An 18,600-nucleotide genomic window follows, 5' to 3' on the forward strand; every position below is an offset into this window, starting at 1 on the left:
ATCAATAGTGGCCCTTCAAGGAGCAATGACCAATAGACAATTGTAGACAGTGCTCAATGTCACTCACACAAACACTAAACACCATCAGGGTATCATTGCGATTAAAATTATGCAATACACATGAACTAATTTACATCAGATATAACACAGAACACCCCAAAGTACATAAAAAAATATAAAAAATAAGAAGATAACTATTCCCATAAAATATAATGAAATGTAAATGTAATGTAATGTAATTTCCCATAAAAAAGTACATGTACTCTCTTGTTAAACATAATATACATTTTAACCGTTAATTATATGGGAAATTTAGACTTTTTACATCTAAACAATGTCATTTTTACAATTATTGTATTTTTAAATATATAAAAAATGTTAACATGTATTTTACGGTAACTACTTGTTAACCGATTTATGATTTATTTACTGTCGCATTTTTACAGTGTTTTAACATTAAAATGACTAAAAAAAATGTATAGTGTGGAAATCGTCCACCCCCTACTGAAACGGAAAATATGATTGGTTAGCAAATATTCAATTGTGTTTGAAATGAACGTTCTGATTGGTGGATCAGGTTAGTTGGACTGTCTGTCTTGCCTGTGCCATCGGTTGTGCTCCCGCAGCTTTTTGCAGGTTTAGAGAGAATCTCTGTACACTTTTAAAGATACACTATTTAACATTTTTTTTTATAAAAAAATAAAAAATAACAAAATATTATGAATGAGAGAGTGCAACAAAAATCCATCTTCTAAACCATGTCTTCACCCAAATACACTTTGATAAATCTATAATAATGATTTATATTTTAGCGCTGTCGGGATGGATTTCGTGGGAAATTGCATTGTGGGGGAGTACCGTGAAGCTCAAAGTTTGTTGTCAGGACGAATGAAACAAATTGATTATGGATTGTTCAAAATGGCAAACCTCCGGGGAATCACCAGTTTTAAAAACAAAGAAACCACGAGGCATAGTCCACACTAATACATTTTCGTTTGAAAACACATCTTTTCCTCTCCGTTTTGGCCTTCCGTCTACACTGAGACAGAGTTTTTACTCCAAGAAAACTGAGCTTTTTGAAAATGCACTCCAAAACGTATAAATTTGAAAACGCCATTTTCGCATTGTGTGGACTGTAAAAACGGATATCTGAACATGATGATGGATTTTTTTAGAATGTGATGCAGTCATGTGATCTATCCAACCAAAACAATCAAGATGGCTGCGCGTTTAGCGGCGCTGTTGTACTTGATACTCACTTTGACAGCGTAGTTAAAAAAAAATATTTTAATTTGTATAACCATCATTGCGTTCCTTCAAATGCGAAGGGAAGTTTACTCGGAATTCGTGTCCGGCGACGGAACACGAGGACAATTGCGTTTCAGACCGTACATACTACGGGGATTTTCCGCATGCGCAGTAACGTCATTTCAGCGTTTTCATACGTTTCAGTGTGAACTTTTGGAAAACGCTAGATTGGACGGAGAGCGTTTTGAAAAGAAAAAGTAGTTTTCAAAATTATCAGGATTAATATAGAAATAGCCTGAACAGGGCAGAGTCTACAAGCAAAAATGGAAAGTGACAGAGTTCGTAATAAAACCCTAAATTTTCTTTCGTTCATTGTGACAACAAACTGTGTGCTTCACGCTACTCCCCCACAATGCAATTTCCCGCGAAATCCATCCCGACGGCGCTAAAGAGACTCAGAGATCTAGACGTAACAGTTTAAGAGTTGAACAATGTTTTAGCATTTAAAAAGAAAGGTGAGGCATTATAACTGACTTCAATTGAAATGTCTACATTCTGACTTTTAAAATGTCTACAATCCAAAGTTTATCATTACATTTCAACGATGCATGCCCACATACTTTTCAAACTGTTCTGGCTCTAAAGATTACTAATCCAAATCAATGTAGCTGTAACAAGTTTTATGAAATGCTTTTTGTTAGGGACTAAGGTGTTGTCCAGTTGCATATTTACAATTAGCTGTGTCTCAAAATCCAGTGAGCTGCCAAACTAGACAGCATTTTAAGGAATCATGGAAACGCAGCGTATTTCCAAGGTTCGCTTTAACCGGACACCGGTAAAAAACGTGCAGCTAGACTTAACAAAAAATTCAAATACGCGTTCGGTGTGAATGGCCCTTAAGTAGTCAGCTCACAAAAAATTGAGACACAGCCGCTGTGCTGGCTGTCTGTAAACCTCCCACTCAAACGGTGTCGATTGGGGAGGGTGATTCCCAAATAAACCGACGCACAGCTTCACTCTCGCGGTTGTGAGGAGGTGAATTTTTACGAAAAGAGATGGACTCTAACTGCGGGGGGAAAGAAAAATGTTCGAACGATAGCATTTTAACCCGAGGCTTTTAAAGACTGTTTGGGACGGGTAATGTGAATGAAAACCGGCGAAAGGGGGATTATGCGTTTTAACTGACGGTTGTTTTACCAGGGCTTCGTTCGACAAACTAACACGGCGGTGAGTCAAAAATTAAATATAAGAATGTATGAATGTTTTTAAAGGAATAACATTTATTATAGTGCGTGTGAATGAGTCTGTGGTCCGTCTGGACTGTGTTTGTGTATGGCTCCGCTAGCCAAATGAGCGCAACTAGGCTGCTTTGCTTTAGGCCCTGAGTCCATAATCCACTGCGTTTCATCATATTCTCCTCTGAATGTATTGTGGCTTGTTTTTTCCAAGCCTGTTTTTTTCTTTCGGATTCAGATGTGTGTGATGTGACGTGTCGAAATGTATCGGTTTTGTTGTGCTTAGGGAAATAAGTCTGCCCGTTTGTTTGCCTGCGTTAAGTAAAGGGGAGGGTATACAGTTAGCCTGCTGCGCTCCCAGCCAGGCTGAGAGAAATGCAAACATCCCAGTATTTTGACGAAACCGTGACATTATCAGGCAGAAGCCTGTCCACATGCTTTTAACCAGATAAAGCATTATCTAAGATGGTCACGCTCACTGATGTAAGGCAGCTGGAATTTGAGGATCTGAATAGCCAGTGATGCAACTGAGGAATGACGACGTAACTTTGGACTAATAGGTGATTTGTATATTTACAGTTTCAGCAAAAACAATATTTCTATAAATTACGAATTAATGTCTTTGCATTAGATAACAAAACATTGAGGTGCAATTCTTTAATTAAACATTGCACATATAGACATTACGAAGCAAAACTCTTTCTTGTTGTCAAGTTTAGTGAAACATTGGTACCGTGATGCACTACTCCCCTGTTTACTCTGCTAGGACACCTTTGGGAACTGACTGGTATTATGGACCTTGGAATTGCTTTTATACATCTACTAAAGTTACAATAGCACCAGCTTGTTAAAAGCTTTGAATGGTAAGTTGGTGCACATTTAGAGAAGGTCTAGTATAATTTGTTTGCAGATGCCACTTGATTTGAAATTTTGCTATCTACTGCTACAAAATAAAATAGTGTGAAATATTGAAGGAATAGTTCACCCCAATTCTCTCATATTTTACTCACCCTCATGTCATCCCAGATGTTTATGACTTCCTTTCATCTGCAGAACACAGATGAAGGTTTTTAGAATATTTCAGCTCTGTTGGTCCATTCAATGCAAATTAATGGGTGCCAAAACTTTGAAGCTGTAAAAAGCACAAAGGCAGCATAAATGTAATCCATACGTAGGGCTGGGTGATAAGGCAAAAAATATTATCACAATATTCTTTTTCATATTATTCGATATCGATATTTATCAGGATATTGATATTTATCAGGATATTGAATCACATTTGCAAATGTTTTTGAATTTCCAAAAAAAGACGAGAAAACAAAATCCTAAATAGTCTTTACAAAACTGCGTTGGGGGCCCAGACACCACCAATGCAGTGGTGTCTGAGGGATCTTCTATGAAAATATGACAATATTTTATAGAGTTTATCAATTGAGTGCAGTTGGATATGAATGTTATAAGACCATCTGTTCATTTTGAATCATAATGACAGTGTGTGTATGTGTGTGTGTGTATATATATATATATATATATATATATATATAATATTTGTTTTATTTTTATATTTCTTTACATACAGATATCCAAGTATGGGGGCATAGAAGTCTTTGTGACTGAGGAATGATACTGTATGGGGGTTTAGGGGTATCTACAGAGAGAACATTTAAAAAATTAGAACTGAAATCTATTTATTTATTATTAAAGGCTTGGAACATGCTGATGAAAAACAAAAAAACAGGCAGAGCGCCTGTAGTCTAAAAGCGCTCTGGAAACACAGACCTAATGTTTACGCACATATGGGGAAAAGAGGATGCGGGTGTGGCCCGGGAGAGGGCATCAGTGAAGCGTGTTTCAGTGCTAGAGAAAAATATTCAAGAATACAGTGCAGAAAGATCAGATATGATGTAACCGGCGCTGTTGTTTTGTTGCGCTGCTCACTAGAGACGAGGAGAGGGCGTAACCGTCGTCTTGATGTCTTTCAGTCAAGATGGAATCAATCTGGGGTCCAGATCTGGAATGTGGTGACCTGCGTATCGGGGGCAATTGCAACTTCATACAGTCTGAGGCTGCGTTTCCACTGAAGCGGAAGAAATCCGCACAAAGACACTCGCAATGCTAAGGAACTGCTTGCCCCGCGCTGCTGTCAATTTTACAATCCACCGCGCAAGCTTGATGCTCAGCTTCCATAGGAAGGAATTGAAAGCACTCACTCACATTCACTCAGCACGCGCCAGTGGAAACATGCGGCAAGAAAGCCAAACTGCTAGTGTTTTTAGCAACACGCATGTCTAGATGTAGAACACAGGCTGAATATCAAAAGCTTATCGTCAATATCGTGGAGTTTTTTTTATCGCGATAAATATTGATATTGTTTTATCACCCAGCCCTATCCATATGACTCCAGTGGTTTAACCCATGTCTTCTAAAGTGATACAGTTGTTTTTTTGGGGAGAACAGACCAAACAGACCATTGCAGTCTCTAGACATGATCATGATTTCAAGGTTGTTTCCACTTACTAGTGCTTGATGCATGTACAGAGTGCTAGTTAGCACTAGGAAGTGTAATCAAGCTTGAAATCATGATCTCCAAGGAGACTGTAGATGTCAAGATTTATAGTGGGAAAGGAGATATTTTGGTATGTTCTCACACAAAACTAATTGTATCGCTTCAGAAGACATTACTTAAACCACTGAAGTCTTATGGATTACTTTAATGCTGCCTTAATTTTTTGGAGATTCAAAGTTTTGGTCACCATTCACGTGCATTGTGTGGACTTCAAGAGCTGAAACTTTATTCTACAAATCTTCATTTGTGTTCTACACTAGAAAGAAAGTCATACACATCTGGGATGGCATGCGTGTGAGTAAATAATGAGATAGTTCACCCAAAAATGTAAATTATTTCTTTAATGGGACTTTTCCACTGCACAGTACGGCTCAACTCGACTCTGCTCGCTTTTTGGGTGTTTTCCACTGTGGATAGTACCTGGTACTTTTTTTAGTACCACCTCAGTCGAGGTACCAAGCGAGCTGAGCCAATACTAAATGTGACATCAAAACCCTGCAGATCACTGATTGCTCAGAGAGAATCTATAAGCTAGACGGCAGGTTATCTTACCCTCATGCGTCGTCGAGCTAACACAGTGATGTCCTCGTCTGCGCTTTGATGTTTGATTTCCCAAACTTCCCTGTATATTTTAGCAGTATTTTGTCTTGCTGCGGTCAGCCTCTTTTGAAACTTAGTTTGTTGTCTTGCTGTGAAAAACAGCCACATGCCAAGAATCAAGAACACCATTCCTTCGATTTCCTCCATTGCTCCTTTGTTGTGTTAGAGGCACTTGAGCTTTATAGTAACAGTCATTATTGTTGTATGTATGGTAGCAGTATTCCCAAATAGTAGTGGTAGTAGGCTGAACTCAGTGGTGAAGCAACTCCGATTATGAGCCCATTGGCAGTTCAAACAGGAGAACAACAAAATGTAACAGGATGCAAGATTTCAAAACACACTTTTCCAAATTGAACTCCCTGCCAAATCTTTTTAAAACCCATTGCTTGGTCTATGAAACAAGAGAACAAGAAGCAACAGCCAAAGACCTCCACCTAAAGGGCTGTTCACATCGAACACTTTTGCAACCATCTATGTAAACTAGAGATGCACCGATTGCAATTTTCTTGGCCGATTCCGATTTCCGATTTTTTGCAATTGTGACCTGCTGTTACCGATTTTTTTCCAATTTTCTTTCTAAGAACTATTATTGACCGCATATACAAACAAAATCTACATTTCTTCAATGCAACATTTTATTTTCATAATAAAATAAATTATTAAACATTACAATTTCCCCCAAACTGCACTAAGTTACAGGATCTTCTCTCACTTAAACAACTCTCAAAATAAAGTGCTCTGTGACTGGAAAGATGTAGAAATAACAATTAACTGCAAATGAGTTGCTTTATATAACAGATGTCATTTTCCACTATTTTTATAAATTGACCTTTTTCTCTTTATTACTCGTCTAACAAAACAGTTCCAAAGATCTGAAAAACTGAAGTGTCCAATAGGCTCAACTTAAGTTAGATGTCCAAATATCAGTTGTAAAACTGAGCACTGCTTCGGGAACGGCTTGCATACCTGTCAACACTCCCGTTTTTCCCGGGAGTCTCCCGTTTTGTTATTTCTCCCCAAAAGAAATCCAGTAATTTGTATGGCCCAAACCACGTTATATGAATAATCACATCAATATATTATTCCAAGGTGGTCCAGTTGCCAGATCTTGAACGAAACGCATCCTACTCACACAATCGACATCATACACATTACAAATCATTTGTGACCACAATCTGGCAACCTACAACCCATTTGCGCTGTTGATATCTGCGCAGGCAGTAGACGCGGGATGTTTAATCAAGCATCACTGGTAGCAAGGAGGAGAAGACTCAGCAGGTGCTCCGGTGAAAAAAACAAAATATACATGTACATTTAACAACAGCTGGATGGAAGAATTTAATTTCATATCCCGAAGCCATATCGACAGTGCCCACACCTTTTGCAATGTGTGTCGCACTGATTTTAATATCGGACACGGTGGGAAAAAATTCTTTGAATCACAATGGCACAATTTGTATGTATTTAGCCTGCCTCTGCCATCCAGCACCCCACTTCCCCTCTCCTGGATTTGTGTACCCAAATGTTGACAGATAACAGGCTGTGTGTGTTACATGACACGAGATTAAACAACTCAGGCAACGCGACGTCGGAAAGTACCTCCTACTCTGTATCGAGGAAATTTATCCGATTTCTGATCCCGCTGTCCTCAACTATGGAGAACGGCTGGTCATCCAGGGCCATGAATTCCATCATTTTCCTCGTAATTGCTTTGGTCTTTTCGCTGCTCATTCCAAGGTATGATAGGAGAGGCTGCTGACTTGTGACTGGCTCTGAGCTCTGGCTAGCTTTAGCCGCTTTTCCTAATGTCTAATTAGGTTTGTTGTTCCGAAAGTTATTGTGGTGGTTCCCCCACAGTTTACTTTCGAACTTTATGTATTCTTCACTCACAGTGAAGATCTTCCACGCCAATGACATGTTTACATGCGGCTGTGACGTTATTGCCTGTGCCGCTGGCAACAAAACGGACCGGCTTGGAATCGGAAAGACGTGAGGCTGACCGGCTGGTCACCGGTCCGGCCGAGCATGCGGAAAATCGGCTAATTCCGGTCCCTGGCCGGTCGATCGGTGCATCTCTAATGTAAACATTTGCTAATCCAGGGGTTGGCAACCTTTTTGGCAGACGCTCCAAAGTGATTTACAGTGCCCTTATTACAGGGAAAATCCCCCCGGAGCAACCTGGAGTTAGGTGCCTTGCTTAAGGACACAATGGTGGTGGCCGTGGGGATCGAACCAACAACCTTCTGCTTAACAGTTCAGTGCTTTAGTCCACTATGCCATTACCACTCCAGACTAAATACTATTAAAGTGTGACGAGACTCGTGCTGCACGTTCAAGCCATTTGCACATCACAAGCCGATTAACTATTTAGCCCCTTTTGGAGAATCACACCTGCAAAATCATAAAACTTTATTTCCAGGATTAATTTATATTTTGAATAGATTTGAAAAGATTTTTGAACCACACAATGTGGGTTTATGTTTTCTCTTTTAATCGTTTAATGTAATTTTGAGTGTGACAATGGCTTAAGGAGGGTGTAAGGACATCTTAATGCTGGGTTTGACATCTCAAGGATCAGTTGTGGTGTTTTCCATATTACATCACATGTTGTTCTGAAAGCAAAAAGAAACAAATGAAATGTGGATTGTAGGCTGTCATCTGCGCAGCCTGTCTGAAGCAAAGAGAGCATGTTTACTTGCGCGATTAACCAAAAGTGAAGTGCTGCCAGCTCGTGATGCGCAAATGGCTGCACGCGTGCCATAGGTTGCCAACCCCTGCGCTAGAAAAACATCTTTGATTGTTTCGCCATGTTTCATTCTTAATTCAGCACCTTGAGCAGGCAGCACCTTTATTGGATGCCATTTCAGGTTACCAACCTGATACCAATTTCAATACCACAGCAAGAATATATAATATTAAATTGAGCAGACTCCTTTTAGCCTATAGTTAAATAACAATGCTAATAATAAAGTCAAACAATACCTTTTTTCCAGAGATGCACCGATCGACCGGCCAGGGACCGGAATTAGCCGATTTTCCGCATGCCCGGACCGGTGACCGGCCGGTCAGCCTAACGTCTTACCTATTCCAAGCCGGTCCATTTTGTTTGCCAGCGGCGCAGGCAATAACATCACAGCCGCATGTAAACATGTCATTGGCATGGAAGATCTTCACTGTGAGTGAAGAATACATCAAGTTCGAAATGTGTAATAACTGTTAAGGCCAAAGTAAACTGGGGGAACCACCACAATAACTTTCGGATCAACAAACCTAATTAGACATTTAAACACCATCACCCAGCTGAAAATGCCCATTTTAAAAAAGAAGCTAAAAAGTGAAAGCGGCTAAAGCTAGCCAGAGCTCAGAGCCAGTCACAAGTCAGCAGCCTCTCCTATCATTCCTTGGTATGAGCAGCGAAAAGACCAAAGCAATTATGAGGAAAATGATGGAATTCATGGCCCTGGATGACCAGCTGTTCTCCATAGTTGAGGACAGCGGGATCAGAAATCGGATAAATTTCCTCGATACAGAGTATGAGGTACTTTCCGACGTCGCGTTGCCTGAGTTGTTTAATCTCGTGTCATGTAACACACACAGCCTGTTATCTGTCAACATTTGGGTACACAAATCCGGGAGAGGGGAAGTGGGGTGCTGGATGGCAGAGGCAGGCTAAATACATACAAATTGTGCCGTTGTGATTTTAAATAATTTTTTCCCACCGTGTCCGATATTAAAATCAGTGCGACACACACATTGCAAAAGGCGTGAGCATTGTCGATATGGCTTCGGGATATGAAATTAAATTCTTCCATCCAGCTGTTGTTAAATGTACATGTATATTTTGTTTTTTTCACCGGAGCACCAGCTGAGTCTTCTCCTCCCTGCTACCAGTGATGCTTGATTAAACATCCCGCGTCTACTGCCTGCGCAGATATCAACAGCGCAAATGGGTTGTAGGTTGCCAGATTGTGGTCATAAATGATTTGTAATGTGTATGATGTCGATTGTGTGAGTAGGATGCGTTTCATTCAAGATCTGGCGACTGGACCACCTTGGAATAATATATTGATTTGATTATTCATATTACGTGGTTTGGGCCATACAAATTACGGGAGTTTATTTGGGAGAAATAACAAAACGGGAGACTCCCAGGAAAAACGGGAGTGTTGACAGGTATGCAAGCCGTTCCCAAAGCATTTCTACCCCTTTCTAGTCACAGAGCACTTTATTTTGAGAGTTGTTTAAGTGAGAGAAGATCCTGTAACTTAGTGCCTTTTTGGGGAAATTGTAATGTTTAATAATTCATTTTATTATGAAAATAAAATTTAGCATTGAAGAAAGGTAGATTTTGTTTGTATATATGGTAAATAATAGTTCTTAGAAAGAAAATCGGAATCGGAAAAAATCGGTATCGGCAGGTCACACTTGCAAAAAATCGGAAATCGAAATCGGCCAAGAAAATTGCAATCGGAGCATCTCTAGTTTTTTCCTTGTTTATCAATATAGTAAACATTGCTTCAAGTTTGTTTCAAGTAATTATTCAGGTAAACAGATGTAAACTAAACAAATAAGTTGTTTTCTTTTTAACAAAGTGTTTTTTTCTTTTCAAAATCATTGTTTGATTAATATTAGCATCAATAGACAGCCACTGCAAGGTCTAATGCGCAGATCCATATTTTGACACACACCTGATTTTTGTTACGCCTGTTTGCAATCACTAGACTATTTATATTATTACATTTGTTATGGGTACCGAATTGAGTCGTTACTACCGATACTGCAGAAACACTGATATCGTTAAATCTTTTTTAATTTTATTGTTGACTTGATTCCAAAGTACTGGTTCTTTTGACAACCATAGAGTCGATTCATTTGGATGGTTCATGTAAATTACCTAGTTCACTTAAATGATTCACTAATTTACTTGAGTGCCTTTGCAGACTTAAAGGGACAATGCCTTAAGTCACTGTCTTTTTGAAGCAAAATATGTAGTTAATTGCCTCTGTTTATCACTATACTTCGAGTTAGTTATAAAAAATGGGGTGTTTCTTAAATTGTACTTGAAGTTATAATTAACTTATATGGGAAGCTGTAGTTTCGAAGTAGATTCCCCAGCAATACTAGTTACTGCTTCTCTTTAAAATGAATGCTTCGTTACTTCAGTCTTATACTATATATTAGGGCTGGGTGAAATAGCTAAAATATATACATCTAATTTATTATATAAATTAATATACACTCACCTAAAGGATTATTAGGAACACCTGTTCAATTTCTCATTAATGCAATTATCTAGTCAACCAATCACATGGCAGTTGCTTCAATGCATTTAGGGGTGTGGTCCTGGTCAAGACAATCTCCTGAACTCCAAACTGAATGTCAGAATGGGAAAGAAAGGTGATTTAAGCAATTTTGAGCGTGGCATGGTTGTTGGTGCCAGACGGGCCGGTCTGAGTATTTCACAATCTGCTCAGTTACTGGGATTTTCACGCACAACCATTTCTAGGGTTTACAAAGAATTGTGTGAAAAGGGAAAAACATCCAGTATGCGGCAGTCCTGTGGGCGAAAATGCCTTGTTGATGCTAGAGGTCAGAGGAGAATGGGCCGACTAATTCAAGCTGATAGAAGAGCAACTTTGCCTGAAATAACCACTCGTTACAACCGAGGTATGCAGCAAAGCATTTGTGAAGCCACAACACGCACAACCTTGAGGCGGATGGGCTACAACAGCAGAAGACCCCACCGGGTACCACTCATCTCCACTACAAATAGGAAAAAGAGGCTACAATTTGCAAGAGCTCACCAAAATTGGACAGTTGAAGACTGGAAAAATGTTGCCTGGTCTGATGAGTCTCGATTTCTGTTGAGACATTCAGATGGTAGAGTCCGAATTTGGCGTAAACAGAATGAGAACATGGATCCATCATGCCTTGTTACCACTGTGCAGGCTGGTGGTGGTGGTGTAATGGTGTGGGGGATGTTTTCTTGGCACACTTTAGGCCCCTTAGTGCCAATTGGGCATCGTTTAAATGCCACGGCCTACCTGAGCATTGTTTCTGACCATGTCCATCCCTTTATGGCCACCATGTACCCATCCTCTGATGGCTACTTCCAGCAGGATAATGCACCATGTCACAAAGCTCGAATCATTTCAAATTGGTTTCTTGAACATGACAATGAGTTCACTGTAATAAAATGGCCCCCACAGTCACCAGATCTCAACCCAATAGAGCATCTTTGGGATGTGTTGGAACGGGAGCTTCGTGCCCTGGATGTGCATCCCACAAATCTCCATCAACTGCAAGATGCTATCCTATCAATATGGGCCAACATTTCTAAAGAATGCTTTCAGCACCTTGTTGAATCAATGCAACGTAGAATTAAGACAGTTCTGAAGGCGAAAGGGGGTCAAACACAGTATTAGTATGGTGTTCCTAATAATCCTTTAGGTGAGTGTATATCTTGATATTTATACTTATTTGTTTTCAATGGGCTTCAAGGCATGGTTTTGTATTTTTTTTTTTAAACGAAGTAAAATACAGTAGGGATCTCATTTAAAACCTAGTTAAAAAAGGCCTGTTTTTTCACAAAATGATTGCAGGGATATTTATAATTTAATTTATATGCACAAATATAACAAAACATCATAAATAAATTTTTACCTACATATACTATTTTTACTAAAACATTTACAGTTGAAGTCAGAAGTTTACATACACTTGGGTTACATTTACATTTATGCATTTGGCAGATGCTTTTATCCAAAGCGACTTACAGTGCATTTATTACAGGGACAATCCCCCGGAGCAACCTGGCTGTGGGGATCGAACCAGCGACCTTCTGCTTAACAGTTTAGTGCTTTAGCCCACTATGCCACTGCCACTCCTTGTGGTTGAACTCATTTTTAACCACTCCACAGATTTTATATTAGCAAACTATAGTTTTGGCAAGTTGTTTAGGACATCTACTTTGTGCATGATATGAGTAATTTTGCCAACAATTGTTTACAGACAGATTGTTTCACTTTAATTGACTAATTCATTTATATCACAATTCTAGTGGGTCAGAAGTTTCCAGAAAATTATGTCAAGCCTTTAGACAATTAGCTTCTGATAGGAGGTGTACTGAATTGGAGGTTTACCTGTGGATGTATTTTTAGGGCTCTGGGACATTTTTCTTGACATCATGAGAAAATCAAAAGAAATCAGCCAACCTCCTTAAGTCTGGTTCATCCTTGGGAGCAATTTCCAAACGCCTGTAGGTAGAGGTCGACCGATATTGTTTTTTTTCAGGCCGATGCCGATCTTTTGAAATCCGGGTCGGCCGATGGCCGATTATTGCTGCCAATTTATTTTGGGCGATATGTGCTTGTTTTTAACCTCTTATTTGAACCTTTTATTTGAAAGATAAAATGTAACACAAATAATTACTTAAGACAGACAAAATTTCTCAACAAATACATTTATTGAACACTTGACCAATCTGCACTTGTAGACTTAAAATTTAAAATGTATAATGTAAAAACATATTTTATAAATAATGTATAACAAATATATTAAATAAACAAAGCAGGTGTTACGAACTGCTCCGAGACACGAAGGTTGAGATCCAAATGCAGCTTTAATTAAGGGGCAATCCAGACACGTAATCCAATATTCAGAGCATCCAAGAGAAGCACAGGCATAACTAGGGATGGGTATCATTAAGTTTTAATGGTATTACTACTCTTACAGATACTGCTTATCGATCCGGTACTTTAACGGTATTCTTAACAGTTCTTTTTGTTTTATATATATTACACAAAGATAAACGTTATATAGGCACAGTGATTTAATTTCAGTAAGGTCTACTAACATTACTGTTCAGGTGTGGTCTAAAAAGAAATCTAATAAAGTAATCAATTGTAAAATAACACTGCATAGTTTATCATAGATAGATAGATTAATGCTCATTAATGCAGAAGTTATTCATTCAAGAGCTGTAAGTGATTTTCCCCTTGCCTTTTGTTGTTTGATTCGCAGTAATGGCTCAATCGTCAGCATGTTTATTATTAGACAGCTTCCCCTTTAAGACCGAGTCTAATAGGCTCCTGATGCAGCATATTTTCTCCCAACTATTTCCATAACTACGTCCATTTAAGACATAAACTGTGTTTAAGTGAATCTCCAAGCCGGTCGTTTTGACATTTTTGTGTATATTTGATCGTTTAGACGCGCACATGAAACCCAAAGTAGCCTATAGTTTGCTTGTCTCTTTGCGGAGTGTTTTGGAGCGCGCGCCGCCTTGGGAACAGTATCTCTTGCGCTCTTTTGATTATTAAACGCGTCCTGCAATTTAGCAACAGTAGCATTTTACAACAATCGCCGATCGTGCTGATTCTGACATTAAGTTTGAGTTACCACATTCATGAGATGAACGTAGTTTTGAGCGAAAAGGGCAAATCAATCCCAGAACAACAGCAAAGGACCTTGTGAAGATGCTGGAGGAAATGGGTATACAAGTATCTATATCCACAGTAAAATTAGTCCTATATTACATAACCTGAAAGGCTGCTCAGTAAGGAAGAAACCAGATCTCCAAAACTGGCATTAAAAAAGACATATTATCAAGTGAACAAGGGGACAAAGATACCAGCCATGAAGCATGGGGGTGGCAGCATCATGTTGTGGGGATGCTTTGCTGCTGGAAGGACTGGTGCACTTCACAAAATGATGGCATAACGAGGAAGGAAAATTATGTGGATATATTGAAGCAGTATCTCAATGACCGAAGTTAAAACTCAGTCGTAAATGGGTCTTCCAGATGGACAATAACACCAAGCATACCTTCAAAGCTGTGGCAAAATGGCTTATGGAAAACATAGTCAAGGAATTGGAGTGGCCATCACAAAGCCCTGAACTAAATCTGATAGAAAATTGTGGGTAGAAATGAAAAAGCACGTGGGAGCAAGGAGGCCTACAAACCTGACTCTTTCACCAGTTCTGTCTGGAGGAATGGGCAAAAATTCCAGCAAATTATTATGAGAAGCTTGTGGAAGGCTACCCAAACCGTTTGACCCAAGTTAAACAAATCAAAGGCAATGCTACAAAATACTAACAAATTGTGTGTAAATTTGGACCCACTGGGAATGTGATGAAAGAAATAAAAGCTGAAATAAATTATTCTCTACTATTATTCTGACATTTCACATTATTAAAATAGTGATTTTATCTGACCTAAGACAGGGAATGTTTTCTATGAGTAAATGCCAGGAATTGTTAAAAAAAAACGAGTTTAAATGGATTTGGCTAAGGTTTATGATTTACTTCTGATTTCAACAGTGTATGAAAAATCAAATGCCACACGAGGACTTCCGTAAAAAATGTTTAGTTTAATGACGTGCTTTAGGAAACTTCATGGCCGTATTATACAGTCAAGAAAAAGTATGTGAACCCTTTGGAATTACCTGCATTTATGTATTTGTCTTAAAATCTGGTTTGATCTTCATATAAGTTACAATAATGAACAAACACAATCTGTTTTAACTAATAACACACATTATTGCATTTTTCTTGTACATATCGAATACATCATTCAAACATTCACACAGTGTAGCTTTGAAAAAGTATGTGAACCCCCTAAGCTAATGACGTCAACTAAAGCTCGTTAGAGTCAGGAGTTGGCAAATCTGGCATCCAATTAATGAAATGAGATTGGAGGTGTTGGTTAGAGCTACTTTGACTTATAAAAAGCACTCAAACGTTTTAATTTTAATTTCACAAGACGCATCTGCTAACGTGGACCATGCCTTGCTAAAAAGAGATATCTGAAGACCTATGATCAAGAATTGCTGCTTTGCATAAAGCTGGTAAGGGTTACAAAGTTATCTCAAAGGAGCTTAGATATTCATCTGTCCACAGTTAGGCAAATAGACTATTTGGTACTGTGGCTACTCTCCCTAGAAGTGAGAGATTTAGAAGTTTAAACCCTAGAAGTTTCAGAATGCTTAATGAGGTAAAAAAGAATCATAGAGTGACAGCTAAAGACTTGAAGGAATCATAGGAACTGGTTAACATCTCTGATTCATGAGTCTACTATACAGAACGCATTAAACAGGCATGGTGTCCATGGTAGGACACCATGAAGGAAGTCGCTACTTTCCAACAAAACATTGCTGTGCACCTGAAGTTTGCCAAAGACCACCTTGACTCTCCACAATGCTACTGGGAAAATATTTTGTTGACTGACGAAACTAAGTTTTAATTGTTTTGGAAGAATACGTGTTTTGGCACCACATACCAACATGAAAACATCATCCCAATGGGGATTTTGCTGCTTCAGGGCTGTACTGCTTGCCATCATTGAGGGAAAAATAAATTCCCAATTTATCAAGACTACAGGATAATGTCTGGGTGGCTGTGTGCCAGTAGAAGCTCAGTAGATGTTGGGTGACCCAGCAGGACAATGACCCTAAACATCAAAGTAAATCCACTACAGAATAGCTTCAAAAAAGTAAATCCATCTTTTGGAGTGGCCCAGTCATATCCACAACCTTAACCCAATAGAGATGCTGTGGAATGACCTCAAGAAAGCAGTTCACACCACATCCTAAGAATATGGCTGAAACAGTTCTGTAAGGAAGACTGGTCCAAAATTCCTTCTGAACGTTGTGCAGGTCTAATCTGCAGCTGCCGGAAAGGCTTGGTTGAGGTTATTGCTGCCAAAGGAGGATCGGCCAGTTATTAAATCCAAGGATTCACTTACTTTCCCCACAGCACTGTGAATGTTTAATGGTTTGTGTTAAATGAAGACATGAAAGATTATAATTGTTTGTGTTTTGTTAGCTTAAGCTATTGTTTGTCTGTTTGTCTATACTTGTGAAGATGAGATCACTTTTTTTTTTATGACCAATTAATGCAGAAAACCAGCTGATTCCAAATGGTTCACACACTTTTTCTTGCTACCGTGTATTATATGTATCATCTTACTATATATATTTCAAAAATACTTGTAATTCATCTATCAAACACACATTGCTTGTGTACTTGAAGTAATAAAAAGAGTCTGTCTGCTTAACAGTATGCTGTAAATATGTGATTCACCTTCCCTTGGTCTTTCTGCTCTGATCCTAGGTGATCTAAAACATGGTACCATGTGAATGATTGAGGAACATGAAGCCTGCACACAAACTTCTGTTTGTCCTGTGTCCCATGCTGGTTTTTGGATTCATCTACTACTCTTCTGGGAAGCTCCATTCGTACGTATGGGGCCAGAAGCCACGTGAGTAATTCTCAGGCTTTTGTTGCCATCTATGTTTTAATATGAGTCAGGTGGTGACGTCACTGTACTAGGGTGCCTTTTGGTCTGTCAATATGTATGTCTGACACCGTTTGTTTGTTAGAACCTGCTTTCAGTTGAAGTATTAAGCTTAACAGTCTGCTTGCTTGCTTGCTTAACCACTGGTTTAGATCAGATCATGTCTCTGTGTTTATTGTTGTGTGGGTTTCTCTTTCACAGGTTTTGCTTTACTGTTTTCAATGAGCTCACATTTTAAATTACTTTGCTGAAAGTGAATAATTCAGTTTGACCGAAAGGGCCATATAGATTTTAATAATTGCTGAAGGCAAGGTTTTCGGATATACTTCTTTTCACTTGTCGATTGTTTGGATATAGAAATTTGCATTTCTAAATATGCACTGTTCGAATGTTTGCACACATGAGGCATTTTACTTCTGAGAGATTGTCCCTCTCAATGTTACACCACACATGTTATTGAGGGACAATCAACATAAATTCGATCAGTACTCCTCTCATTGTCTCTTCTTTTTAGATTGGATAAAGGGGAGGTATTATAATGTGTGACTAATTGGCCTGTAAGAAGGTGTGTCTGCATTCATTCATGTAATTTTAGAGTGTCTTCTGTAATGAGTCTAGGTTGGGGGAAAAATACTTATTTCACAAAAATTCTGCATCAAGCCCCAAATATTATTTATTAAAAAATTGTATTATTATTATTAATTCTGTTTATTGAAAAAATCTTATGCAGGATCAAACATTATATTCGAAGCATTTTTGGGGGATATGGTTTTACAGTGCACAGAGCCATGTTAATTCTGCAAAGGTTTGTGCTCCTATGCTGTTGCTGTAAAATTGAAATGCTATGAGAATTGTCTTGTAATTGCATCATAAATTGTTAGGTGCCTAAACATCCCACCTGTAGAAGTGAATATCTATAATATAGTCTACATTAGTAAGAAGAATAAGCAGTAGCTTATATACTCTTACCTAATGATTGACAGATGAACTAGCTTCTCTCTCCGAACCTTTATTTAAAACTTCATTAAGATATCTATTTTTTGAACAGGGTATTTTTAATTGGATTCATTGAATTTGTAAAGAGAAATTTTAGGAATAAGGATTGGGCTAGGTGAAGTTTTTCTTGACAAAAGTAATGAATTGAAAATCTCATTGTCTTCCAAATTCTCTGCAACATTTCTTCAACCACTAGAGGGAGGGAGAGCACCACAGTGGGCTCTCTTCACATGGGTGAGCGTTTGCCTCACAATCAGAGGTTCGCACAAGAAGTGAGATCTTGGCTCTTTATTTACTTGTGCGTGATAAAGAATTGAGCCCTATATTTTAATGACCATGTTAAAAAAAAAATTATCACCCACATTGATGTATTGATGAGACTATAATATCTTTAATGGTAAATATTCCGGGTTCAATAGAAGTTAAGCTCAATCAACAGCATTTGTGGTATAATGTTGATTACCACAAAATTACATTTTAACACATCGCTCCTTTTCTTTAAAAAAAATAAAAATCAAAGTTACAGTGAGGCACTTACAATGGAAGTAAATTTTTGGAGGGTTTAAAGGCAGAATTGTGAAGCTTATAATTTCATTCAAACTCATGCTGTATTTGAGCTGTAAAGTTGTTTAAATCGTCATTTTAGGATTTGTTGACCA

At 38.5% G+C, this 18,600-nt stretch overlaps 1 protein-coding gene across 6 annotated transcripts in view; it reads left to right on the forward strand.

Moving 5' to 3' along the window:
• Positions 1-2,231: 2,231 nt before the first annotated feature.
• The window catches only part of st3gal3b (ST3 beta-galactoside alpha-2,3-sialyltransferase 3b), a 76,145-nt gene continuing 59,776 nt past the window's right edge, over positions 2,232-18,600 (forward strand). For 4 of the 6 annotated variants that reach the window (XM_052128285.1, XM_052128288.1, XM_052128289.1 and 1 more), the window contains exons 1-2: positions 2,232-2,475; positions 16,762-16,909. In XM_052128285.1, coding sequence (XP_051984245.1) covers positions 16,801-16,909 — 109 coding nt within the window. In that variant the 5' untranslated portion in view covers positions 2,232-2,475; positions 16,762-16,800. Of the gene's footprint in view, positions 2,476-2,904; positions 3,044-3,202; positions 3,347-16,761; positions 16,910-18,600 lie in introns of those variants that run through there. The other 2 variants (XM_052128286.1, XM_052128287.1) reach the window with 2 other exon arrangements.

Source organism: Xyrauchen texanus, chromosome 6, assembly GCF_025860055.1.
Source record: "Xyrauchen texanus isolate HMW12.3.18 chromosome 6, RBS_HiC_50CHRs, whole genome shotgun sequence".
Taxonomy (NCBI): Eukaryota; Metazoa; Chordata; class Actinopteri; order Cypriniformes; family Catostomidae; genus Xyrauchen; species Xyrauchen texanus.